Here is a 26,876-nt window from a genome sequence, read left to right as displayed (position 1 = left end):
AAATAAAAACCTTACATAGTTTTGTAACATCGGAGAAATATTCATACACATTATTTTGTACGTCATTTCAGACTTCAAGCCCTTTGTTTTTTCTGAACTCAAAAGGGTTAGCCTGTCCTCCAGATATGAGTCCATATGATTTTGTAGCCCTATAAAATTCATCGTTTCTGCAACTTTGCAACAATATATATATTTGCGCTCAATGCTTTCTGCTTTGCTGAGCGAAAGTTTCCAACTTTGCATTCATTCATTATGCATTTATCACCTGACAATCTAATGTATTTATGTTCTGCTTGAAACACTTTACTTCTCTAGCATTCAGGCAAGCTGTAGTTTGCAGTACCGTGATTTTAATATAGCGCGTTTATTGTTTATTAAGCAGGGATATGCGGAAAAAAAACCCAGACTGTTATTCCTGCCTGTAAAAAGTTATTTTAATATTAGCTGAATATTCTAAGCTTCGGTGAGCATTGGTCTTCTCATACAAAAGTTGAAATACATGCTACATTTTAGTCAGACATTGAACAAAATGGCTATTTAATCCAGACCCTGAAATGGTCTCTCCCATCGGCAAAAGCACTATTTTAGGGTCTGGAACTGGACTAAAAAGGCTTTGAGAATTTGTAACTGAACTGAGATTTGCAAGAAAAAGGAGTGAATATAAAAAGGCCAATTTGGTTTGCGAACTTTGGCAAAAATGTGTGATAGCCATTATTGCAACCATTTAAATTACCAACAAGGAGCGATTATAGCCATCACATTTGATTGAATAGACCCAAATGAATCAAATGTTTTTTCAAAACTAAATCCTTCTGCTATTTTTTCTCTATCTTTTTATTTTTTTTCTCTCGATAGTGACAAAACAGCAAGACAACTCTACTATTACCACCTCAAAGAGCAAGTTCTAAGATCCCACTGCACTCACAAAGAGGAGATTTACTTCTTGCTGGCAGCCTACGCACTTCAAGCTGATTGTGGAAACTTTGATCACCATATCCACATGAAAAAATACTTTGAACCTGAAGCCTACTTCCCTCACTGGGTACGATCATATCTTGAAATGGGGAAAACATTTGCATTTAAGGACTTATTCAGAGGAATGTGGTATATGTGGTGCTCAAAATTGAGCAGGTAGCATCCTTAAGCATATTGTTAATAAGATCCTTAATTAGGAAGTCCGGCGATGATGGAGTGCCCCTCAATAATGCATTAAATCTGCGTGATAACTGTAGGGGAAGTGACAAGTGGAGTCAGTTGAGACAACCACAGGGATGTACACAATAATCACCCTAACAGCATAATGAGGAGGAACTATGTCCATGACAGCAGGATTTGAATAAGGCACATTGGCACTTTACCTGCTCCTTCAGGGGGCACTCTCAGGATCAGTAGCGTGCAGTCCATCCATAGGAAAATTCAAGAGGGTAGTTGGTGTGGGTAGAGCACAGCTTCCAGACTCCCTGCAATGTGAAGCAGGGAAAACAAAACCAGGCCACTCCGCAGTAGTTTCAAATTTGTATTAGCCAACTAACACATACAGGGAAAAAAGGGGACAAATAGAACGCACCTACGCGTTTCGTACAAAGGTACTTTATCAAGGTGAAGCAGGAACACATTACCAGCCTATTTATACCCACCATTTGCATTTCTAGTCCAATGGGTTGCGGCGTCAATCGCCGACAGCTGCAAGCAGTCGCGGCTGTATGACGCACACTCCCAGGGAACAGGGTGCATCAGGTAGTACATAGGGACTGCCACGAGACCTCCGTCGCGTCATAGAGATGACGTCATCAGCGTGCGGCACGTAGGCCCCTCACGCTGACGCAACGTCCATCTCCATTGGCTGGGACATGTCACGTGATCTGAAAACTTTTTTACAACATACAACTTTATTGATATAACACAGTATGAACAGTAAAAACCAAAATACTTGGAAATAGAATAACTTTAAACATGATTTAAGATAAAAAATAAATATAAAAAACATAAAAAACTCGCTGGATAATTAAATCGCAGACTCCCTGTCATGGTTGAATATATCTATGATTGCAAAATTATTGCTTATAATACACTGAATAATTATGAAAGACATTGCATCATATGAAAATTATATATGAATATATTCATAATAATATAACCATTCATGGGACAGAAATAGAACCATGCTAGTTCATGGAGACTTGAACAGTAGATGTATATACAATACTATCAAATGGTAGTGGTATAACTTTTAAGTTATACCACTACCATTTGATAGTATTGTATATACATCTACTGTTCAAGTCTCCATGAACTAGCATGGTTCTATTTCTGTCCCATGAATGGTTATATTATTATGAATATATTCATATATAATTTTCATATGATGCAATGTCTTTCATAATTATTCAGTGTATTATAAGCAATAATTTTGCAATCATAGATATATTCAACCATGACAGGGAGTCTGCGATTTAATTATCCAGCGAGTTTTTTATGTTTTTTATATTTATTTTTATCTTAAATCATGTTTAAAGTTATTCTATTTCCAAGTATTTTGGTTTTTACTGTTCATACTGTGTTATATCAATAAAGTTGTATGTTGTAAAAAAGTTTTCAGATCACGTGACATGTCCCAGCCAATGGAGATGGACGTTGCGTCAGCGTGAGGGGCCTACGTGCCGCACGCTGATGACGTCATCTCTATGACGCGACGGAGGTCTCGTGGCAGTCCCTATGTACTACCTGATGCACCCTGTTCCCTGGGAGTGTGCGTCATACAGCCGCGACTGCTTGCAGCTGTCGGCGATTGACGCCGCAACCCATTGGACTAGAAATGCAAATGGTGGGTATAAATAGGCTGGTAATGTGTTCCTGCTTCACCTTGATAAAGTACCTTTGTACGAAACGCGTAGGTGCGTTCTATTTGTCCCCTTTTTTCCCTGTATGTGTTAGTTGGCTAATACAAATTTGAAACTACTGCGGAGTGGCCTGGTTTTGTTTTCCCTGCTTCACATTGCAGGGAGTCTGGAAGCTGTGCTCTACCCACACCAACTACCCTCTTGCATTTAAGGACTTATCCTAAATAGATTTACATAATGCATGGAATAATGTACACAGATGTGGTCTCAACAAAAATGGTTTTATTTTTGCCGACATGACCTTTGTTTTTCATAGCTAATGGGATCGTCCATACATTGAATGGTGTAGTAAGTGTTATTGTTCTATTGGTTGGTTAATAGTAGTTTTGCATACATTCTGTACACCAACTGTGCTAAATATATGGATTATTTATTATAAAGCCGTAATTGCATTGTTATATACAAGCACATTGGGTCTATATACAGTGGTGCAAAACATTGCTCCAAGTAAATCAACTAAAGTACAGTACTACAGTATTGCTTCCAATTGGATTTTGTTTGCTTGATACATACAATGCAGACTTTTTACGCCAGAATGGCACCACGGTTTCCTTGATAAATAGACCCTATAGCAGTTTTACCTATCGAGCAAATCTTAGATTGACTTTGTAACTGTGCTGCTTTCCAAAAGTGAAAGATCCCAATAAGTCTAAAAAATAATTCATACATAAGGCCAGATACACAAAACTCAGTTGAGGCTATTTAAGCTAATATTAACCTACATTGACGTTCAGTTAATCATAATGCCTATCCAACAAAGCAAATAACGTAAGGTTAACCTAGTGGTGGTACTTAAATAACTTTATGGAGTTTTTATGGCCTTTAGTGCTAATGTTATGCAAAAGAGGTGATCCCCCTAACATCACATATGCACTAAAGGCTGTTCAGGTTAGCACAGGGATATTTAACCTGACGTTATTTGGGAGAGGGAAGAAATTTGAGTATAGTCCCAAGTAAAAAAAAAAATTGTGTATGTATGTATATATATATATATATATATAACAGTGGTTGACAAATCACCAAAAAATCTACTCGCCACCTAGTACCAAACGTGTGCTGCTTGGGCCAATATTTACTCGCCCGGGGGTTAAATCCACTCGCCCGGGGCGAGCAAATGTATAGGTTTGTCGACCACTGTATATATATATATATATATATATATATATATATATATATATATATATATTTGCTTTGAAATATAAATATATTTCAAAGCATAATATATATATATATATATATATATATATATATATATATATATATATATATATATATATATATATATTGCTTTGAAATATAAATATATTTCAAAGCATAATATATATATATATATATATATATATATATATATATATATATATATTATGCTTTGAAATATATTTATTTTTCAAAGCAAGTATAGACCAACCTCACACTGATACCCATCAAGGTTGAAACATGTCTGTGAGTGGTGTGTACTTGCTTTGCTAGTCCCATGCTGTGTGAACGGCGATGCATCAGCTTAAATGGGCTCCATGTGAAAGGATATTCCAGGCAAAAGGTGACACGTGTGCTCATTTGCATGTCATTTCCCAGAATCCCTTGCTGCAGTGGGAGTACTGTATGCTTGGTGATGATGGTTGAAAGGCAGGGTTGCAGACCTGTCTAAGACATGTGAATGTGCTTACAAGTGATATTCTTTATTGGCTATATGCTAACGTTGGAGGTTTGTTGTCGCCTTTTTCACCCACCATAATTTAAAATGTATATGGTACACCTACCCAGCCTAGAAATATTTCAAAGCAAGTGTAGCCCTTGTACCCCTGGGGTACTGCAACTACGCGTGCTGCTGTCACCTGTGTGGCTAACAGGAGGCCTGAACCTCCGCCACTGGGAGCCTTTATTGGTTATATGCTAACGGTGGAGGTTTTTTAGCCACAGCAACGCAGTAAGAACGAGACAGCACTCAGAGGTAATTTTTTTAAAAGTTGACGCGAACACTGCCTTAAGGCAGTCTGTTCGCTCAGCGTGCGGACGCCTCCGCATGGTCGGCGGTACCATGGTCCCTGCCTAACCCTGCCTAAGCTGCAGCTGCCAGCATTATTTACTGAAAGCTTATCACATATTTTAGTCAGAATTCAAGGAGCAAAGGGCACTGTGTATGCAAAACCTTTTAATAGAATACATTACGCTGCCTAGTACTGGCCAGTCTGAGTCACAGTTTGCACTTGCAGAACTAATCACTTACCATGCTTTTTTTTAATCAAGTAAAATTCCATTTCAAAGATCAAGGATATGTACATTCCAGAGAAGTGTGTAAGAATATATGAGTGGTTAAATCATTGTGTTCTCTCTCTGCTTTGGGATAGCTGGGATTGTGTTAAAACAATATATGAGGACAAAGAATCACCCGTTGCTCTAGTAGTGAAAATCAAAAAAAATATAGTGTAAACCAGAAAAAAGTGTGAATAATAAAAATATAACAATGCGTGATTGTAACCAATCGTCTCAACCTCTCAAAGCGTCTCAACCTTTGAACTTTTTTCCTTGGTTCTTGATGGCAGTTTTAGTTGAAAATTCAGGGAGCACAAGTCACCGGTTTGTACATAGAAAAGAAAAAATACAAATAGTAAAATCCTGTATAAATCGGTGGTGGGGGGGGGGATTTGATAGATGGAAATTCCTCCAGAAGTGCACACTCACAATTTTGATGAAATACACAAGCCTTGAAATCCCAAAGTAAGGGAGGAAGACGTCTAAATGTAAGCAGCTTGGTGTGATTGCTTGAATGTAGAGTAGTAGGCAACCCTCATCAAGGGCATTGTACGATAAGCTGCTGGCTTGTTTCTCCAGCGATTGGAGCTCAAAGTGACGCAGTCGTCGAAGCTCTCACACAGCAGTACCTGCGATCCTAGCGTTCCCGACTTCAGCGTTCCACTCGTGCGTTCCAGCTAGACATTATGCGTTTCGCAGTTTTTGCTTTGTCAGGAGTCGATAACCTGACGAAGCAAAAACTGCGAAGTGCATAGAGTCTAGCAAGTCTGGTGAATGGGATCCGGGAGCCTGACGTCATCACGTGGAGACGTCTGCTGGAACACAGAAGTAGGGGGACGCTAGGATTGCAAGGACTGCATGCGCACCAGCCCCTATGTGAGAGCTCCGACAACCGCGGCACTTTGAGCTCCAATCGCTGGAGAAACAAGCTAGCAGCTTATCGTACAATGCCCTTGATGAGGGTTAATATATGAGTTTGCATTTTTATCTTACTATCAATACATCGTAACCCTCTGCACAATCCTGTTTCCATTTCTGCTTCTTGCACTTGGTGTGAGAGTACTTGTGAAGCTGTCTTCTACTCTACATTCAAGCAATCACACCAAGCTGATTACATTTAGACGTCTTCCTCCCTTACTTTGGGATTTCAAGGCTTGTGCATTGTAGTGCCCCCCACTACTGATTTATACAGGATTGGACTATGTGTTTTTTTCTTTTCTGTGTACCAACCGGTGACTTGTGCTCCCTGAATTTTCAACTAAGACAATATATGAGTAAGATTATATTACTACACTAAAACCACACATACGGTTGAATCATTTCAATTTTTATATCGAAACGGGCCTATATGTGGTAAGATACACTGTGTCCTACTTACAAGATAATAAAACATGCTTACACCAAAGAAACATTCGGGCACTGTATGTGTTACTTAGCTCTGTTCATGGGATGTCAGAGACAGTAATTGTAGGATCTATATTTTTGTGCTTTAGTACAAGAAAGATATATCCCTGTAATATGTCAATTCTAAAAAGTAATACAGTATCTGGCAGTGCACTAGTAGCAAATTTCTACTATAGAACTAATTCATTGACTGACGAATGTCAGTTTCATAATATAACACCAGAGAGAAAATGTCGGATTGCAACCAATCTCATCTCTTCTCTCCCCCCCCCACCCCCCAATTACCTTTCAATAGATAATTGCAAAGAGGGGGAGTGACTACATCCTGAAGCATGCCCCTGAAATACACAAAGAACAGCAAGAGATGTCCGTTAAAGAAGCTGTGCTCAACTTTATTAGGCAGTCTTGTTTGCTGGAAGATGTGCCGGTTCACTGCTACAGACTGCAAAAGGTAAAAATGCAATGACTCTGGATATATACTGTACTAGTACCATCTGCCAACTTAAAGTACAAATTGAATATGCAACACAGTGAAAGTACTCTGGCATGTAACACATTTTTCTAACATTTGTAATGTTCCTATCTCAGTTTTGTTTTTGTTTTAAAGATTATCAGTGTTCACATGATATACAATACAAATTGCTTTGTATTAGTCTAGTTAAGTGATTACTCAAGTTGTAGGGATATGGGCTGAGTTATGGATTTTCTTAGATATTTACAATGGCAGCTTCATTAAAGTGATACAGGGGCTTATTAGAAGAATTGACAGAACGCTCCCTTAAATGGGGTTATTCATTAAACTGTGATACTGCTGATCATAGCTTTTACTGTTCACAAGTTAGGAGAGAGACCTTGGATTCCATTTTAGTCTATTATTACTTTAGCGCCTCTTAATCTTCTGAACTCTGGAAAGCTCTGAGTTGGCCTTACTGGCACCGTCATCAATAAAAAAAAACCTGGTGCCTTATCTAATGATGCAGAGAAAATGGGAAAACACCCCTCTTTAAAGCCTCCCAACAGATTTTAAATGGAAGAACAAAAGGAATTCAATATCATTATAACTGACATGTTTCAATTTGGTTAATTTGGGAGAGAAACTGAACTGAAAGATCAAGGGTATGCTGTTACACCCATTAAATTATTATTCTCTTCAAATATATGTTGTTTAACTCAATTTCTCTGCAATGTGTTGCAAACCTCTTCAGCAAAAAATGAAATTGTAGGTTCAGTTGTCAAATGAAACCATGCAGTAGAGAAAGACTTATGTTCTGTCAAATGGTGCCCTTGCCACAAAAATTGTGTTTTTTTTTTTTTTGAATATTTGTCAATTTGTGTAAGTTTAGGAAAAAAGGGGAAAAAATGTAAATTAGAAAATATTTTTAAAAAAATCACAAAACCATTCAAATTAAAAAAAATAAAGAATATTCAAACATTCACAGAAAAAAAACAAAGAATATCCAAAAACAAAGAATAAATAAAAATTAATAAAATAAATATGTGCACATGAAAGGAGGTTTAATTGTCCATCTGTTGTTTTTTATGCAGTTAGTGTACTGTACCATCCCATGGTTACATTCAAAAGGGGGAAGAGATGAGGGACAAGAAATTATTTTACAAAGTCGTGTCCCATCATGTATTGACATCACTCAAAAAAAGAATAATTAGAGGAAATCAAAACATCCTGTATTAAATTAATCGGTTTTAAAAGTAAAAACAAATATATACTGAAATACTCGTCATTTTGTTAAAAAATAAAAAAATATAACACTAATCACCTATATGTGTATATACATATACCTTTAGGAAGCATAGCATGTTGTATACAAAAAAGTCACACCATTGTACATTTTCTGCATATGATCTATGCCATTATAAGATTTATAACAGCATTGCAAGTAGGATTAAAATTCTCAGGAGCTTGCTGTAAAATCCAGTCATGATGCAATGTTTGGATGCCTGGATTCCAACTCCTTGTATTCGCCTTGTCCTCTTCTCGCTACCCTTCGTGCTCTTCCATATCTCTGCCACTTTTTTTCCTCTTTGCTTCACGTGCCTCATCTTTTTCCCTCTCTCTACTCATATCTCCTCTTTTATTCCACTTCTTCCCACTTCTTCCCCCTTCCTTTCCTTCCCCCTTGCATCGTCAGCCCCCTCTTTTTGTACCTTTTTGCTAGAACTGTAAGTTGAAGTGTAGGAAGACCCCGGGAAGCTCCAAAGTGCAAGACTTACTCCTTATAGCATGGCCCATCCTCACTTTAGGCTTCCAGCCGGAAGCTAGTAGGATCAATCTCGGCCCTGCATCAGCTGCCCTTGAGTTTCCTTCACTCCAACTATAACCCTGGACTGCAGCTCCCACGGCTACAACCCAAAAGTAGATATCTCAATAGATTTATCTATTGACCAGATGTTTAATGCTTCACACCATTCATTGTACAGAGTAATCACTTCCTTAAACAAGATCCCAGCATATCAAGAATTATTGTCTGCAACTTAACCTTGGCATGAGGTGACAATGGGGTGTATGAAGCAGGTTGGGGACTGGTGGGAGAGCTGAGATATAATTATGGGTATTTTATCTTTGCTAAAGCCTAACTTCAAAACAATTTCAGGTTTCTGAGTGTCCAATACGCCCCCTAGTTAATGAGGTCAGCCACATGCAACAATAGAGCATCTGATAGATACATCTCATGTCAGCTCAGTTTAACATATCAAAGCGACTGAAGTTAAGCCTATAATATGTCCAATTTCTGGGTCATTATCTGAAAAGTTTGTGTAGTAGATGGCTACACACAACAGACCACTAACATCAGTCACTTGAGATGACATGCCAGATACTCACCTTTTTAACTTGGGTATTATCTTACGTGTCATTTATTTACCATGTCACCTTGTATTTTAGTTGATGTTAAAAACAGAGGCAGAAGGCTAAAGACACTTGAGGGCACGCCGTGAAATGTATCATATTTAAAGCTTGTGTTATGCGTCACAGAGATTTCTTGGTGCTAAAGTAGTTAAAGCAACTGTCTGCACTGCTCAGTTTAAAAAAAAATTTTTTTAATCTTACCTGAACTGTGGGTCCCCCCAATTTCAATGGACTCCTGGTCCCCAATCGCTGAGCAGGTTTGTCCACTGGACAATAGAATGCTACAATTTTGTACTCGGGACCCTACGGCCATATTTATATATTTTTGTGTCAAAACAGGCACAAAAATACTACTAATAACCCAGGGACCTAACATTTGAAATAAAACAAATATAATTGTATTTGGGGATTGCTGCTTTTAGGGATAATCTTATATAAAATAGTCGGTATAAAACACCAGTTTTATAACTTTTACAGATTAAAATACTTTAAATTATTTTTATATATATATATATCTTAAATGGAAATATTACTGTATGCTCATTTGCATGTCTTAGACAAGTCTGCAACCCCGCCTTTCACCATTATCACCAGCACACAGCCTTTCCACTGCAGCAAGGAATTCTGGGAAATGACATGCAAATGATATATAAATGTCATATATATATATATATATATATATATATATATATATATATATATATATATACATACACACGATATCTGCAACAGACTGCATGAAATAATGGACACTAAAATCAGGTAAGTGCGATGATAAACATATAATCACCCCTGATGGTGCTAAGGGAAATAAATGTATGACAACAAGAAACAAACAGAACCCTTAAATCAGCACTCTAGTATGTCCAAAAAAAATCACAAATATTAACAACATAAAATACAATTCCTGAGGTCTAAAGATACCCAAATACCTGCCCTAAGTGTCAGCTACACAGAAATCTATATTAACCTAATAGGTGGAAAAAGGTTGAAAATAATCACCTTTCACCTAACCCCTATTAAATCGGCCGGTGTTATAATTGCCTAAATTAGACAAGACATCCTTTGATAATACATCATACAACCCCCCCCTTGCCTTACCTTTCCCTCCCTCATCTACATCCTCCATTATATACCATTTTCCCTTAGGTGCCATTTAGCACTTTGAGTTCAGTTTACTCCCGCATCTTACATTCTGTGTACCTTTTCTATTGTATACTTTCACATTAAATATCTATTGCATGTTCGGTTATTTTTCCTCTTTTGTGTGCTGGGAATTATATTGTTGTTTATGATGTAAATACAAGCGTCATATGATTCCAAGTCTGTAAAAACGTGCATGCTTTTATGAGGCTTTACTATTTTCTATTAAGCAATGAAAAGATAAAGCGTAAGTCCTCCCTCAACTATTAAGTTGTCATTATCACATTTATTCATTTATTGCAAGCAATAAAAAGTCAGTAGTAGTCTTTTCTGCATGACTGTACATTGTTGTTCCATTGTGAACACAAGAACATTACTCTACATTCAGTATGTTTACCTGAACTCTAAATCAATATTTGCACAGAGGAATGTCCCTCCAGCCAACTGGAGCAGAGCCTGTATGCAAATATTGAAAATCTTTTACAGTAGAGACTTAGTACTTCACTCGTAAACAACACACAACGTGAAATGTAATATATGTGCTTATTAGAGTTAAAGGTATGATGGGAGTGTCCTGTCATTGGGGACTGAAATGCTCCTCCACTTAAGTTGTGGGGAAAATTTTAGCTGTATGTAACGTCAAGGACATTCTTGCCCCTTTAAAAACAGTGTTAGACTTAATGAATATTATAGTACAGCAGCCTCGGAAGATAAAAAGAAGCTTGGAGCTTCACATTCTTGTATCTGTTTGAATTAGAATTATTTTACTATTGGTGACAATTTTGTTGCTGTCCATGTCTCAACATAAAAATATTACTTCTTACTGTTCCCTGTTTATGATGCTGTGTAGGATCTTGTTCTTGTTCTAGGACTTAAAATTTCATGCATAAAATGTTTCCCTTCTATAATTTTATACAAGAAGGATATTTAGAAGTTGTGAAAATCAGGAATAAACGCATGCTAAAATTACATGTTCTATGCTGAACATTCGTCTTCGGGCATGTTCACCATTGATTACCACGTGTATTACTACTGTGAAGCGCTATGTACATTAATGGCGCTATGTAAATAAAGACATACAATACAATACAATGTTGTAATACATTTTATGGCAGCGAGATAAGTTTTTCATAGAATATTTATGCACATATCTTCCAAATGTTACTGTATATTTCTCTAGTGATAGGATTTGGACAATTCCTACCTGACAAAATAACTAAAACACAAACGAGTTCCATGAAGCTCCCATATTTTAACCATTGTCTAGTATTCTTCTTAAACAATTGGCACTATTATAACACTGGAACCAAAATACATTTGTCAACCATGAAGGCTTTCTTTGTTCTTAGGAACCGGCCGCAACATAAAGCAATCCTAAACAGATAATGAACGTTACAGGCACATTTGCCATTCTACTAGAAACAAAAGATCCTAACATATGTTAGCAATAGATTGGTTGTATGGCATTAATATGTTATGACGTCTAGGATAGAAACACTGGAAAATGTCACCATTTATTATACATGCACAAAATGGCAAGATACATATATAAATTGTACAGCTCCTAGCTTGTAAACCAAATGTTGCTATGATATAAATCATTTCTTTATGTTTACTTTTTTATAGGATAAGAAAGAAGACCATCCCTCTATTGTTCTGGGGGTGACCCTTCGAGGAATGCATATTTATCAGGTAATAAATCAATGTTTTAAATAGCAATGGTACCAAAACACAAACATAATAAACCAAACCAATGAAATGAAGATATTCATTCTTATGACGGCATTGCAGATTTCATAAAAAGTAGACAACAAAAGTACTAATAAAATGTTACTTATGTACTACAAGTGTTGACTCCTTTCTTAATAGTGAAAAAACATGTAAAGTGACCAAGAGGGATCACTTAAAGTCCCTCATAATTGCACTCATACCTGAGTCAAATGTGTAACTGAAAGTGAAGTTTGAAAAAACGGTACCAATGATATATAATACATAGACCAACAGGACAAAGAACCACTAAGCTAATCTATGGTAGGACAAACAGTAAAGACAACTTTAATACAAAATAAAACCCGGCGAAATGCATAAAATTACAACTAGTGTACATAAACTATTACCTAAAAAGATCCCCTCATGGGCGAACCAGGAGTAGTAGTTGATATTAGGGGTTAACTAGACCTACATATATTATATCCCCAAAAGGAGTATCTACATGAGGAAAGGTCAGAATGTAATTAGCCCTGCTAAATAGCTGCACCTAACTATAATGCAGAAATAGTCAATATCAATGGGTAAAGTACGATAAAGAGGAGTATTGAACACACTAGGTAAATAGCGCTGCTAACACACAAAATCTATATGTATATATACTCGATATTGTAATCGTGGTAAACTGCCCTAATTAAAGCCCAGCTGGTAAGCAATATATCTCTAGAAGATAAAAAACAGGTATATAATTAAGGGCTAGTATGCAAAGGCAATGCAGTATAAGCAAATATAAGCAGGAACAGTACAACCCGATACTTCGCGGCTGCAAAAACGGCAGTGTAGTTAATATCCAATGTGTGTAGCTGTGTGTTCAGCACTCCTAGAGCTCTCCCAGTAGTGGTAACTGCAACCAAGCTCCGTCAGCGCCCACGTGACCATCAACGTGATGACGTCACAATAGCCCGATGACCGTTTCGCGCATGCGTGCGCTTCATGGGGAGGAGGGGTAAGGAAACCATGATGAGTATGTATGATATATACTAGAGGAACGAATCCCGTTGGTTCTGGCTGCAGCCAATGGATATGCTGCTAACCTGGATAGGGGAGGGACATGCTCTCCTATGTAACAATATTGGGTGCCAAAATGGCTTGTGCTAATAAGTAGCAGAGGTGAACGACAAAAGAACATACTGAAACGTTGGTGTACTATAGCTAATAGATAAATAAATTGAAAAGCAAAATGCTACAAGGCAGAAAAGCTGCACAGGGGGTGGTGGTTAATAGCTATATAAGCAATATAAGCTACTGATGGTAGACCACAATGTGAGTGAAGATGGATAGACAAACAGTGAATATGTTAAAGTAATGAAATACAAATAACCAAAATAAAGTTGAAACAAATAAAAAATGATAATAATATTATTAGATAACTGGTTTCTCGGAGGTATATGGTGTAGAAATGTGCTACACTGTCGGATCCGCCTTTTGGAAGTCAAAACGTACCCTTCTAAAGTTAGTAAGTAATGAACTGTATACCACAGAACCCGCTAGCCCCAAAGTAAAAAATGAACGAATAAATAAATAAATGAAAATAATAATAATAATAAGTTAAAGAAACGAGGAGAAGATGAAACCCTCGTTTAGACCATGAGGAGATAACGTGTTAAGAGTGTGTATCCATCTGCACTCACATTGGAGTAATTTACGGTCCCAATCGCCCTTGCGTGGGCCCCAAGGGACATGAGTTATACCCATGAACCGTAAAAACATCACGTCCCCCCTATGCAGGTTGTTTACATGCCTTGCTACATGCATAGGGGGGACGTGATGTTTTATATGCCAATGTCTTTCAAAGATTTTTATTATATGTTCACGTGTTTGTTTTGTTTTGTTCCATATCCCATACACTTTATTTTAATTACGTTAATAAAACCGAGTTTTAATTTGTTAGGTGTGTGCCACTACTGTACCTCAAGGGGATACTTTCCTGTCTCACCTTCCCATAAACTTAAAATGTACAATAAATGAATTGTACTCTTGTAAACATTTATACATACTGAAAAAACCATACAGTATAGAAAAAATATCAATTAAAAAATGTTACAAAATAAACCCTGTAGTATTGTTACTTTGCAGATATACGGTAGATATAGCACCAGTTGAACTTGCTTTTTGTTAAAAAAAAAAAAAATATTACAATGCATGCTAATTATTGCCTTCTTTTTATGCAGGAGGTGAACCATGTCCGTCAGCTTCTTTATGATTTCCCGTGGTCGAATGTGGGGAAACTTACATTCCTTGTAAGTAGAGGAATGCTATTTATCTTGTTTGAGTGTGTGTTGCTTTGTGAGTGACCTGGGAACCTTGCTGAACCTGTTTCTCAACTGGGTGTTTTTGCTAAATACCTCTGCCTATGAATACTTTAATCAAAATCCACTCTCTTTAACCCTATTCCTGCTGCAAGGACCTGCCGTGTAGTGCATTACAGGCATTTCCCAGAGGTTATCAAGTCTCTCAGGCCCTTCACTGCCAGAAATGTCAGCACTCAGCAATTCATTGTTGAGCAATGTAATGCAGTTTGCCCTAGCAGTCAAAGCTTTAGTCTACGGCCCCAGTCACTGCGTGCCGGAGCGCCTAGCGACACATGCACCAGTTTTAGCCGCGACCTGTGGTCTGCGGTTGTGCTACCAGCGAAGAGCAGGAGATCCGACAGGGGGGGGGGGTGCACGGCCATGACATCACGCGGCCGGTTCGCCTTCATTTGCTGAACCGCCGCCGTGATGTGGCCAATGCTCGGCCGCCGCGCCAAAAGACAAAAATCTTGTCTTTTGAAAAAGGCAGTCACTCATCGCGCCTTGTGCACGCACGCACACACGCCAACTGGGCCTGCCCCGTAGAGGGCTGTACCTTGTGCGCGGCGTGTACGCCATCGCACGCACAGCCACGTCCACCGGGGTCGAAGCCTTATGGACAGCCACACATGGACTTGTTAATTGCAGTGTTTCATTTGTTTTAAGCTAAAATCATAAGGGTTAGACAATAACAATATTAAGAAATGTACCGTTATTACAATATTTGTTTAAATATCAGTTCAATAGAAAATCACTTTAAATATTTTTTTTACAAAAAATAGTTTAGAAGATATTTAGTTTTAACATTTATTACAAGTAAGGCCTGGGACATAGTGCTTTGATCCGGGCTGAGACGTGCTGAGGCTCAGGGAAAGCGGTGCTTTCCCTGGCCTTACACAGCGCGCCGTCCGTGGGCATGTCGGGGGCAGATCTGGGGGCGGGCCAGTGACGTCACAGAGCTGGTTCGCCCTCATTGGGCGAACCGCTCACGTGACCGGCCCTGCGCTCCGGCGAGCGCCAAATTTCAAACCTCCGTCAGACACGCTTCCCCAAGCGTGCGGACGCGTGCGCGAGCCCCTGCTAAAGCCGCTCTCATTGCGGCTGCAGGGGCTCAGTGCCGAGCAGCAGCGCGCCTTATGCGCTGACCATGCCCGAGGCCTTGGAGGTGTTGTTTTTAAATTAGTGATATTTAAAAATATATAATATGTCCATATCACTGAACATCAGCGATGAAGGAAAGGGGTCAAGGGGAATTGGGGATAAGGAAGAGGGATGCTGCTATCATTGCCCGAGATTCACTGAAGGGTGTTAAGCTTTAGCACCCCTTAACTTCTATCCCAGTGAATAGGAGTTAGGGCGTACTAAAGCTTTGCACCCTTTAGTGAATTTGGGCCATTGAGGACTGGAGTATAAAGGATGGGTCCCGGGATATGTGGTTTTACATTGACAAATCTGCTTCTATGAGGCTGCTACTTCTTAAACTGCTCGTCACTAGCTGTCCCTAAAACGTCAACGTCCCCATTGGGTGACTGATAATACAAGATGCCAGTATCGAGTATAGCAATTTTTGATACTACTATCATATTGGTATATTACCCAACTATAGTCATAGTCGTTTCTACTCCATGTTGTACTATAATGGAGGCCAAATACATTTTTAGTGTAGTTATAGTAGTACATGAGCGAACAACCACATATGACAGCTAAAAAAGTCAGAAAAGGTACTGTACTGATCTACTTACTGTATCATAGCTCTTCAAGTTACATCTCACCAACAAGTCAGGTATTCAAGATTTCTCTCATTAACACTTAGAGGCCTATTTAGTAAGCCCTGAAGCGGCTTATTGCAATGTGATGGGCCGCTTCAGAGCTCATAACATAAGCCCCTTAATTAACCTAGCTCCAGTCATCACTTGCTTAAGTATGTCTTGTCCTAAAATACAGGCCTGCAGGTGGCTCTCAAGCATTGAACTTGGAGATCACTTGTAATAGATCAACTAGAGAAATATCTCATGTTGGTCAATGAAACCATGAAAAGAAGAACGTTTTGTTGATTTTGAGTTAATTTTGGAAGGATATGTTTGCAATATTAAAGCAGCAATCTTGTGTACTTGTCCAATAATTGATACATAGCTGAGTATGTACATTACTGAAATCTGTATGGCACTGTGAACCTGCAGTAAGTATTGAACCTCTAAAAATATTATCCCATATAAACTCAACCTTCGTGTTGCACATGAGCACTGAAAACCACACATGTACACTATTGAAAAGAAAGGTGTACATTACCTCAGTGGTCTTGTTAAACCACTACACAACATGTACAATATGTATAATTGTTATGATGGTCCAAAAGCAGATTTAACCACTTGCAAAATTCCAAATTAAAACTGAAATCCTTTATATTTCCCCTACAGTCACGGGAGACCAGTACTTTTAGGCTGCGGCCACGCTGCAGCTGAGTTCGCTCATGCTTGAGAGCGGTGACATCACCAAGGAACGGCTGTCCTGCAATAATTTTAGAGCAGGAGTGGGGGCGTGGGCATGTCATTGGCTGGATTGGGGCTTTATGTGTGTGTGTCCCTCCATTCTCTCCCTCCTCCCTCCCCTCCATTCTCTCCTTTCCCTCCATTCTCTCCTTTCCCTCCTCTCTCTCCCCCTTCCCTCCTCTCTCTCCCCCTTCCCTTCTCTCTTTCCCCCTTCCCTTCTCTCTCCCTCCTCCTTCCCTTCTCTCTCCCTCCCCCTTCCCTTCTCTCTCCCTCCCCTTCCCTTCTCTCTCCCTCCTCTCTCTGCCCCCCCTTCCTCCTCTCTCTGCCCCCCCTTCCTCCTCTCTCTGCCCCCCATCCCTCCTCTCCCTCCTCCTTCCCTCCTCTCTCTGCCCCCCTTCCTCCTCTCTCTGCCCCTCTCCTCCTCTCTCTGCCCCCCCCCCTCCTCTCTCTGCCCCCCCTCCTCCTCTCTGCCCCCCCTTCCCTCCTCTCTCCCTTCCCTCCTCTCACCCCCACCTCTCTCCGCTCCCCCCTCCCTTCCACCTCTCTCCGCTCTCCCCCTCCCTTCCACCTCTCTCTGCTCCCTCCCTTCCTCCTCTCTGTTCCCCCATTCCACCTCTCTCCACGTGCCCCCCCTTCCACCTCTCTCCGTGTTCCCCCCCTTCCACCCCTCTCCACTCCCCCCTCCCTTCCACTTCTCTCCGCTCCCCCCTCCCTTCCACTTCTCTCCGCCCCCCCCTTCTACCTCTCTCTGCTCCCCCCTTCCACTTCTCTTCACGTGCCCTCCATTCCACCTCTCTCCGCATGCCCCCCCTTCCAACTCTCTCCGCTCCAGCCCCCTTCCGGCTCTCTCTCCCCATTGGTCAGAGCCAGGTCATGTGACCCTGCTCTGCCCCCCGAAGTGAAATTGAACGGTCTCCCCAAGCACCAAGCTTAGGAGAGCATACAGGCGCTGCGTGGGCGGGGTCATGAAGATACAGATCACAAGAATTAAACTCTGGTATCTGTTCTATGCCCACAAAATGTAATGCATTAGAGAAGCAGGCCACTCCTACATCATTGCATACTGCTACGGATTCATAAATATTTAACTGTATTTATCGTATCTGTTGCAATGTCACTGTTCTTTGTGACACTGCAAAACAATACCAACTGGGGGACCTGGGGAGTAGACTTTAGCCTCGCTAGGTGCAGGGGCCTGCTTCAAGTAGGCTTGCCCTGTCCGCTTCTCGTCCAGAATATCAGAGTGCTGATCACACAGCAGCCACTCTGACACGTATCTCCAGTTGGTCACAGTAAAGATCCAAACTCCTTCACAGAAAGTCACTCAGACTAGTGCTCTGATCAGCAGTGCCTCTTATATAGCCCTCCGTGGCTATCCTTTACGCGGGGCTGCTGGCCAACCAGAGCACAGATTGAGTTGGTGCTAACAATGCTAGAGAAGGGGCGTTCTAAGGCACTCAAGACCTCCAACCTGGTAGGAGCCACAGAGTATGAAAGAAATAGAGCGCCCATCCCCAGACCTGATTGTAAACTTTTCCTCACTCACCAAATGTCTTTAACACCTCCACGCTCCCAGTCTCAAACCACATTTCTCTGCAGGAACTGCGGCTGATTAAATCACAGAGTCCCTTCTATAGAAATGTACACATGCAAATCACATAAAAAATCTTAGAAATGATTAATTACAGTCACATAATCTAATTTACACTTTACAGGGCTGACTCCCAAATCACATCACAGAGCAATGTTGATTCACTAAACTGGGGGATTTCATTTACAGGAAATAAAGTGCTTTGAAATACATTCTTACAGACGGGTTACATTTACACATTCCCTGTTCTTCATCAGATAAAAAAGACGTTTGGCTGGATGAAATATTACTGCAGTAGGACAGCCAAGTTACATGGTTTTAGCGGTAACTAGCTTGGTTTTTACCTTTATTTGGTGAGGCCAGCTAACCCTACCGTCACACCTATTATGTATGTAAAAACATGTTGTTCATCTTCTTTTTTCAAGGGTAAGAAATTTGAGATTCAGCCGGATGGACTTCCCTCTGCCCGGAAACTGGTTTACTATACAGGATGCCCTTTCCGATCTCGACACCTACTACAATTGCTTAGCAATAGTCATAGACTGTACCTGAACATACAACCTGTGCTAAAGCAGATCCGAAAAATAGAGGAAGCAGAAGGTAGGTGTCATAAATCATTATGATATTCCTACTTGATATTTCTAGTCCGGTAGGCTGATCTGTATCTTGGTGCATATAGTATTGTAGTCTAATTCCTGAAAGTAATGGTCTCACTGCACCTCTGTGCACGGTGTCAAATTGCAGCACAAAGAGGCCTGTAATACACGCATTTTGATCAATGTTATACAAGTCATTGAACACCATTTGTAACCTGTATGTATTTTCAGCCTTACGTGGTAGCCAACAACACAGGTTAGGAGTGATATGTAAATTAGCCCCTAAGTTCTCACACATTTTGGACATACTGTGATTGACTTGTCATGAGCCACATGGTGTTCCCTATCTTGGGTAGATAACATTATGTCAGTCCAAAATTATTTTCAGAAATTAGTTTTACACAAAAACTGCACAATAGCTCTGTCTCTTACTGTTACATTGATTAACATGAAACGGAATGCTTTGTGTAGTTGTTCTATATAACTTCTACAGTATTCATAGATGTATGCATCTATCCATCATATGACTTAAGAGCGGCGCAAACACAGAAATGCCAATTTACAGATTAATAATATTTATCTTCTTATCTTCTTGTACGTAATTTTATTAATGAGAATTTTAGTTCCTTGGGGAGTCTACCGGTTATCTATCCAATATCTCCACACAATCAAAAATCAACAAAAGCAAAACAAATTCTACCTACTTTTCAATTTTAGAGCCATTTCACAAAGTTGGCATTTGTAAGAGAATCTATAAGTCGGCCTTACAAATTGGCATTTGGGATCAATTACTATTCACTTTAATCTCCTGTATCTGACACCAATTAATACAATACTTTGGTATAACAATGTTCTGCTGATTCCAATGTCATTTGTAACCACTTTCTCATTCTCCAGAAAAAAAGCGCTACAGGGAATCCTATATCAGTGATAACATGGAGATGGATTTGGACCAGCCAGATGAGAATTCTCGGGGCAGCAGCAAGGGGAGTGCAAAGAACAATCGTCTGTCACGGCAGTCAACAGTTAGTCACTGCAGCTCACACACCTCTGGCATTGAATCAGATTCACATCACAGAATGTCAGCGGAGATGTCAGTAGATGAACCTTTTGGAATTGAGACAGTTCATCGGAAGGAAAAATCTTACTGTTCTACAATCAGTCACAGCAGCTCTGGAATAGACAGTGGAAGCAAAGGCAGAGCAGAAGGTGACTCCCAAGATGATGGTAAGTGACCTTGGATTGCTATTGCAGGGCAAAGCTGATGGTTAAACAGGAAAAAATAGGGTACATTTGCTGTCCCAAATATAGTTTGTTTTTCTACATCATTGAATTCAATTCTCAATAGAATAAAATGACTGTAAAGACTCACTACATTAAACAATTAAACAGCACAGCTTATTTTTGTTGCAAAGGCTTATCATAATTTTGTGACAAGGTCCTACAGTAAGTGCTAATTCCGTTATTCGTTCTCCCATGAACACAGCATGGCAATCATAACAATAAGCAGAATTAATGGTGGAAAGTGGTATCAGACATAAACAAATTACTATTTAAGACAATAAACATTCAAAAAGTAATTGATACTTTTCTTCACATTTTTAAACAATGCTGGAAGCTGCTTCATTTCATCCTCTCAAATGTTCCTTTCTCCTTAGAAGTGGAACTTGCAGTAGATGTGCCAGAGGAGCTCCAAGTTGATGACCCTTTAGAAACCAAACCATCAGATTTGGAGACTGAAGAAGAGTGTGTTGATTCTCCTCCCTTAGGTCAACACTGCTGGCAAGGTGAAGACTGTTGAACTTCGCAGAGGCATATAATGCATCTGTATATTTTTTACAAGAAAGTGAATTTAATAACTATAGCCAGTCACTTTTGGGAATCCATTTTGTATGATATTTGCCTTTGTTTGGAACATTTATTATTTGATTAAATCATATATAAAAAAAATACATACTTGCAAGAAAGAGCTTCGGCAGTAGCCATCCCCCTTCTACTCACATGTTTTGTGACCACACAGTGTCTTTGTCAACTCGCTGACATAGGTATGTTGGGTAGTCATGAAAAGTGGGAAGGATCTATTCCTGAGGCTCTTTCTTGAAAGTATGTATTTTGATATAATTTCATCAAATAAATCTTTTGTATCAGATACTGGCATTTATTGTGTTGAAGAATTGTTTGTGAACTGTGGTAATGCAGTGGTAGAGCCTGTGATGTATGTATGTACAGTATGTTTTTATTTATATAGCGCCATTAATGTACATCGCTCTTCACAGCACTAACATATGTGACAATCATATAAATAACAAATAATACAAATAACACAATGAGAAGAAATGCTTCAGACATAAAAGTAACATTTAGGAAAATAAGTCCCTGCTCCGAAGAGCTTACAATTTAATTTGTCGGTAAGAAGAACATACAGAGACAGTAGGAGGGTGTTTCTGTAAGTGCATCTGTAAGGGGCCAAGGTTTATGTACAGTATGAGGTGTAAAGTTTCAGCCACGGAGCTACTCATATGATTTGTTAAGCAGGTGTGTTTTAAGGTAGATAGAGTGTGCTAGTTGGAAATTGAGGGGAAGGGCATTCCAGAGGTGTGGGGCAGTTAGTGAGAAAGGTTTAAGGCGGGAAAGGACTTTAGATATAAAAGGGGTAGAGAGAAGACATCCTTGAGCAGAACGCAAAAGTCGGGATGGTGTTTAACGAGAAACGAGATGTAAGGAGGAGCAGAAGAGTGTAAAGCTTTAAAAGTGAGGAGGAGACTTGAGTGTGTGATACGTGTGGCTTACATCATACCATGTGCAATCCTCAAGACGTTTACTTCTCCACGAGTCAATGAAGAATAAAATAATGGCAAATAAATGGTGATAAATTAAGGATGGTCATAGTGATTTCTGGGAACAACTGTAAATGGGAGGGAGATATTGATCAAGAATGATTGGAGAGGGTGCTAAAATATTTTTTAGTTGTCTAGACAAAATTGACAGCATTTTTGGACATTGCTGACAAACAGTTTCAAAATGAACCCAATTGTATATGATTATCTTTTCCTTAGAGCTGCATTTTTTTTACCATATCTCTGCAATGCAACTTTTAAGTTGCTGAAGAAAAATACAAATACTCTTAATGCTGTTTCTGCATTTTTCCCTTTTTTCTTCTGGTCAACCCATGCAATTAACATGTTTGATGTCCTACCCTGTTGGGTAACAAGAGGCACAAAGAAATACAATAATTTCCTAAAGACTAGCAGTAACCAAGTGACAGTTGCCAAACTGGGAATTGAACCTTGTGAAGCCAAGGCCACACTTTTGCACAACAAATATTCATGAACCTTTCTGGCAGGTGGGCTAGACATTTCTGTTGCTTCCTTGAAACAATGTCTCAAGATTTTACAATGACAAGATAGTATTTAACAGAAATGTTTAGCCCTAACCTAAACGGAATTATTATTCATCCAAATAATGTATGTATGTATGTATGTGTATTGAGATGGAGATCTACACTTAGGTCATTTCAGTAATTGTTTATGGTTAATTACTCAGTTAATCTAAGTATGTTTTAATTTGTAGGTATTGGTCAGCTGGTTTTCCCAACTACAAATGGCACAGTAAAGCTGAGTGGGCAAAGTGTGGATTCTCTTGACCAGGTACTGTCTTGCTATACATTCATATTTACTGTAATACCAAAATCTTAATTATGTCATCATGATGAGCCTAGTTTGCAAACAGGGGTGTGCAAACATGCCTTTTTAAGCAGCATTTCAGAAAGGACTGAAACAAATGTGAAAGCTTTACTCAGAAGGGTTAACTTGTACTATTATTACATTGGCAGGTTAAAATGTCAAAACCAAGGAACTCCCCAGACCGTTACAGCCAAAGCTTAGATGATGTGCGTATTTATCAGCAGAATCACCCACTTTTTAATACCACCCTGACGTCTGATACATCACAAAGCTACACGTTTGGCTGCGCAACCGAGGATAAAGTAATAGATTATGGCTGCGTTTACACAACAGCGGACTGCAAGGTGAAATCTGCCTTATATGGGAAGAGATCCATGAACTGCCTCTCCTTGGACCTTTTAGGAGATGACCAGCTGCTGGAGTTTATATTATAGTGAAGAGAATGTTGGAAATCACTAGAATCTGACGGTCGGATAGTAGACAGGTTTTACTGTCGTCAATGGTGTCTGTATTTAAAATGTCAGCATGGAAGAAAGACAGAAAATTGCATACCTCATGAACACATAAAGATGTCATTACAGCTGGTCAGAAATTAATTTGCTACACTGTATACAAATGGTATTTACAAGGCTTTCATTGCGTATGTATAGCCATTTGGTCGTGTGATTGGACATTGTTAAACTGTACTGTTTGTTTTATAAAATGGAAGATTTTGTTCACTGACTTGTTACAAAGATCAATATGTTGATATTATCAAAGTGTTACTCCAGTTTTTCACTGGATCAAAAATACCACAAGGCTTAACAATGGAGATGTGACATATTATTTAATGGGGTGATGATGGGAAAGTGCAAAATATAAAAAAGGACTCCTTTTTTGCTGTAAAGCAAAACTTTGATTAATCGCCAAATGGTAATTCATTACCAAAGTAAAATAGACAATACCTGATACAACTGTGCTGAAATACATAATAATTTTTTTTCTACATAAATATTTGTTACACTGTAGATTACATTTGTCATCATATATATATATATCTCACATATGCAATAAATGTTGATATTTACACACTTTACAAGTGCCTTGAGAAACTTGGTCTGGTAACAAAGCCATACCACATTGTGTATTTTTGCTTAGTATTAAAATATTTTTTTTCCCTAAATGTAAATAAATGAAAGAATTTTTAACTTTTTTCCCCAATACATTACATTAATAAATAAAACATTACTTACAACAATATGTACTGGTTCACCCATCATAATTTGTAAAGTACTGCAAGTAAAAATGCATGAATAAATTGAGCATACAATTAAAACAGGGGTTTTAGAAAGGTAACTATAGACATAATGGGCCGTATAAGGTATATCATGTATCCATTCTCAGTAGGTGACAAACTTTTCATGACAGCTTGAGGATTTACAAAAGTCATGCATCAGGCTCACTGTGACTGCTTTTCAGATCTGTTCTCTTCATGGTAACCTGGGCAGCTCTGTTTATTCTTGAAGATTTATGCCTACAAAGATCTAAGAATGCCACCAGGCTGTGGTTATGAGCCAAATGTTATTCTTATCTTTGAATTGTGACTGGGAGCTTTTTAACACTGCCAAAACAGTGAATATCTTTAAATAACAAACTTATTCTGAAGCTATTTTCTTCGAGTTATTACACTGTTTAACAGTATGTGGTACCGTCGATCAACTAGATTTTATTGCATAGATGTTTCTGAAAATGAACTTTTGAGGTCTCACAAGTCTGTAGTTTAGTGACACATAGGACTTGTAAAAGTCTCCAGAGTTAATGTGAAAAACATAGATTTTTCCTTTGACCATTATGGCTGCTTTACACAAAAATTATACTGGAAATTATTTTTATAGTATCATGTGCTCAAGGTCTCTCCAGCATAGGCGTGTTTAAGTACATTTATTGTAAAAGGAATGTTGAAAATGGTCAGTTTGTTATCTTGGAAAAATGTAGGTGGCAAGATGTAAATGTCCAGTAATGATGGTTAGCATTTACAAAGCTAATGAATTATGTTGGGATTTAATAAAAGATGGGACTAGAAAGTAAATATAATTCAAGTTTAATAAAACATTCCTTAATGCAATAACTTAGTACCTAAGCCTAGCAATAAATCTGTCTATGCATCAACGATATTATTAAATATCACTTCATATTTAGGGGCCTATGCAGTAAGTTGCGAGATGTGCCTGTCGCCAGCGCAATTAGATCTCCTTTTTTTGCCGGGTATTTACCGCTAAATGCTGTAAATGGCGATTGTGAGTGACATGGTGAGTTCCACATGTTGCGCGTACACGGCGCAGCGCTTCGCGGTCATGCAGCAAGTGGCGGATCACGGCATGTATCGATATTCCAGGTGAATGTGGCGTCTACCTCGGCACATAATTTAAAAAAACCTCTTTCTTGCTTACAGCATTCTGTTACTCACGGCAGTGAGTTTCTTGCTGCTACTGACATTAGCAAAGTTTTTACTGCGCTGTCCCTCATTAAATAATTTTAGAAACATACCTGGTGCTTTACCACACTTGTGTCTCCTGTTCTTTGACACGTTCAGAGGTGAAACCTTTGGCGAACATTATTATTGTCTTTTATTATAAACAGCACATGTAAGAAGTTCAGAATGACATGCTATAAAAGTCAAGCTGCGCTGGCAACAGTAGAATAACACAGCAATTTCACTAGCAGCAGAAATGTTCGGCTCTCGGCTGGTTGTTGGTGCCTTCTTGGATTGGCGCAGCTTTTTGGCGCTTTTCTCGCTAAGAGTTTCTGCCGCGCACCGCCGAGATCTTACTCGGCATCTACTGCATTCAGAGTAGTGATTAATATGGCGAAATAGCCATTCTCGCCACCCGCACGGCGCTTTATTTCCAGCAACAATAGCATGTGCCGTGTTTCAGTAATCTCGCACACATTCCGCCATCAACTGCATACCATATGGCAATCTCGCAAAAAAAATGGCTAATCCAGCCTTCTCGCCACTTACTGCATAGGCCCCTTAGTGTTTAAAATATGCAAACCTTTGTTTAAAACACAGGAAAAAAAACATGTACTGTATGCATATTCTAATTATTGTTGACAAAGTCAACACGACAAGTATTTTATTATTGTTTTATTCTGATGGCCTTTTATATATGCTTACATTTTAGTTCATACTTTTGAATATTAGAATTAGAAAAGCGTATTCTTGTTTACATCATAGAATTTCAGAATTTGCAATGTTCTAATCTGAACATACTTTTATACTCTCTTACAATTTGTATTTTTTTTCCAGTGTATTTTTTTTTTTACTGCTGTACGTGATTGTCTCTGTACTATACCATATTTAAGATGGTTTATATGATCTTCATTTACATTTTCTACCCTAAATATGTGTCAGATTTAATTGGTAAATAAAGTGTTACAAGCCACTCTAAACATGGTCATGAGTTACATTCCAGTAAATGTAAACATTTTAATTTTCCTTTGTTCGTAGTTTCAGAAGGAAAAAAAAAACCCATTCCATCTGTGATGAATTGCTTTTCAATGTATTAGCTGGGAGAATGTAAAGTAAAAACACTTGGTAAGCACATTTTATAATTTCCTAAGACAAAGAAAACACCTACTATATCTAGAATTTCATAGTCTGGAATCTTGGGAAAGTGCTAGATATTATTTTCCTGTTTATGTAGCTTCGGTTGGATTTTCTACATTCCTAAAATAAATGTGGTTTTGATATTTTTTAAGGAGATTTTTTTTTTTTGGGGGGGGGGGGGTTGAAAGTATTGTAAAAAATAAAAAAAAACCACAGCACTAAAGGTGCTTTAGAGGTCTCCATTGCACTGAATGGTTTCAATATACTGTCATTTACTAAATAAAAGGCATTGCTTGTTTTTGCAAAG

At 38.8% G+C, this 26,876-nt stretch overlaps 1 protein-coding gene across 3 annotated transcripts in view; it reads left to right on the top strand.

Moving 5' to 3' along the window:
* Positions 1 to 26,512, top strand: part of FRMD1 (FERM domain containing 1) — a 114,341-nt gene extending 87,829 nt beyond the window's left edge. For all 3 annotated transcript variants that reach the window (XM_075596917.1, XM_075596918.1, XM_075596919.1), the window contains 9 exons: positions 856 to 1,042; positions 6,853 to 7,008; positions 12,190 to 12,255; positions 14,502 to 14,570; positions 19,127 to 19,301; positions 20,195 to 20,524; positions 20,956 to 21,084; positions 22,868 to 22,944; positions 23,130 to 26,512. In XM_075596917.1, the coding sequence (XP_075453032.1) occupies positions 856 to 1,042; positions 6,853 to 7,008; positions 12,190 to 12,255; positions 14,502 to 14,570; positions 19,127 to 19,301; positions 20,195 to 20,524; positions 20,956 to 21,084; positions 22,868 to 22,944; positions 23,130 to 23,414 (1,474 nt within the window). In that variant the 3' untranslated portion in view covers positions 23,415 to 26,512. The remainder of the gene's footprint in view (positions 1 to 855; positions 1,043 to 6,852; positions 7,009 to 12,189; positions 12,256 to 14,501; positions 14,571 to 19,126; positions 19,302 to 20,194; positions 20,525 to 20,955; positions 21,085 to 22,867; positions 22,945 to 23,129) is intronic.
* The last annotated feature ends 364 nt before the right edge of the window (positions 26,513 to 26,876 follow it).

This window comes from Ascaphus truei, chromosome 4 (assembly GCF_040206685.1).
Source record: "Ascaphus truei isolate aAscTru1 chromosome 4, aAscTru1.hap1, whole genome shotgun sequence".
Classification (NCBI taxonomy): Eukaryota; Metazoa; Chordata; class Amphibia; order Anura; family Ascaphidae; genus Ascaphus; species Ascaphus truei.
This window is presented reverse-complemented; position numbering and strand designations above follow the sequence as displayed.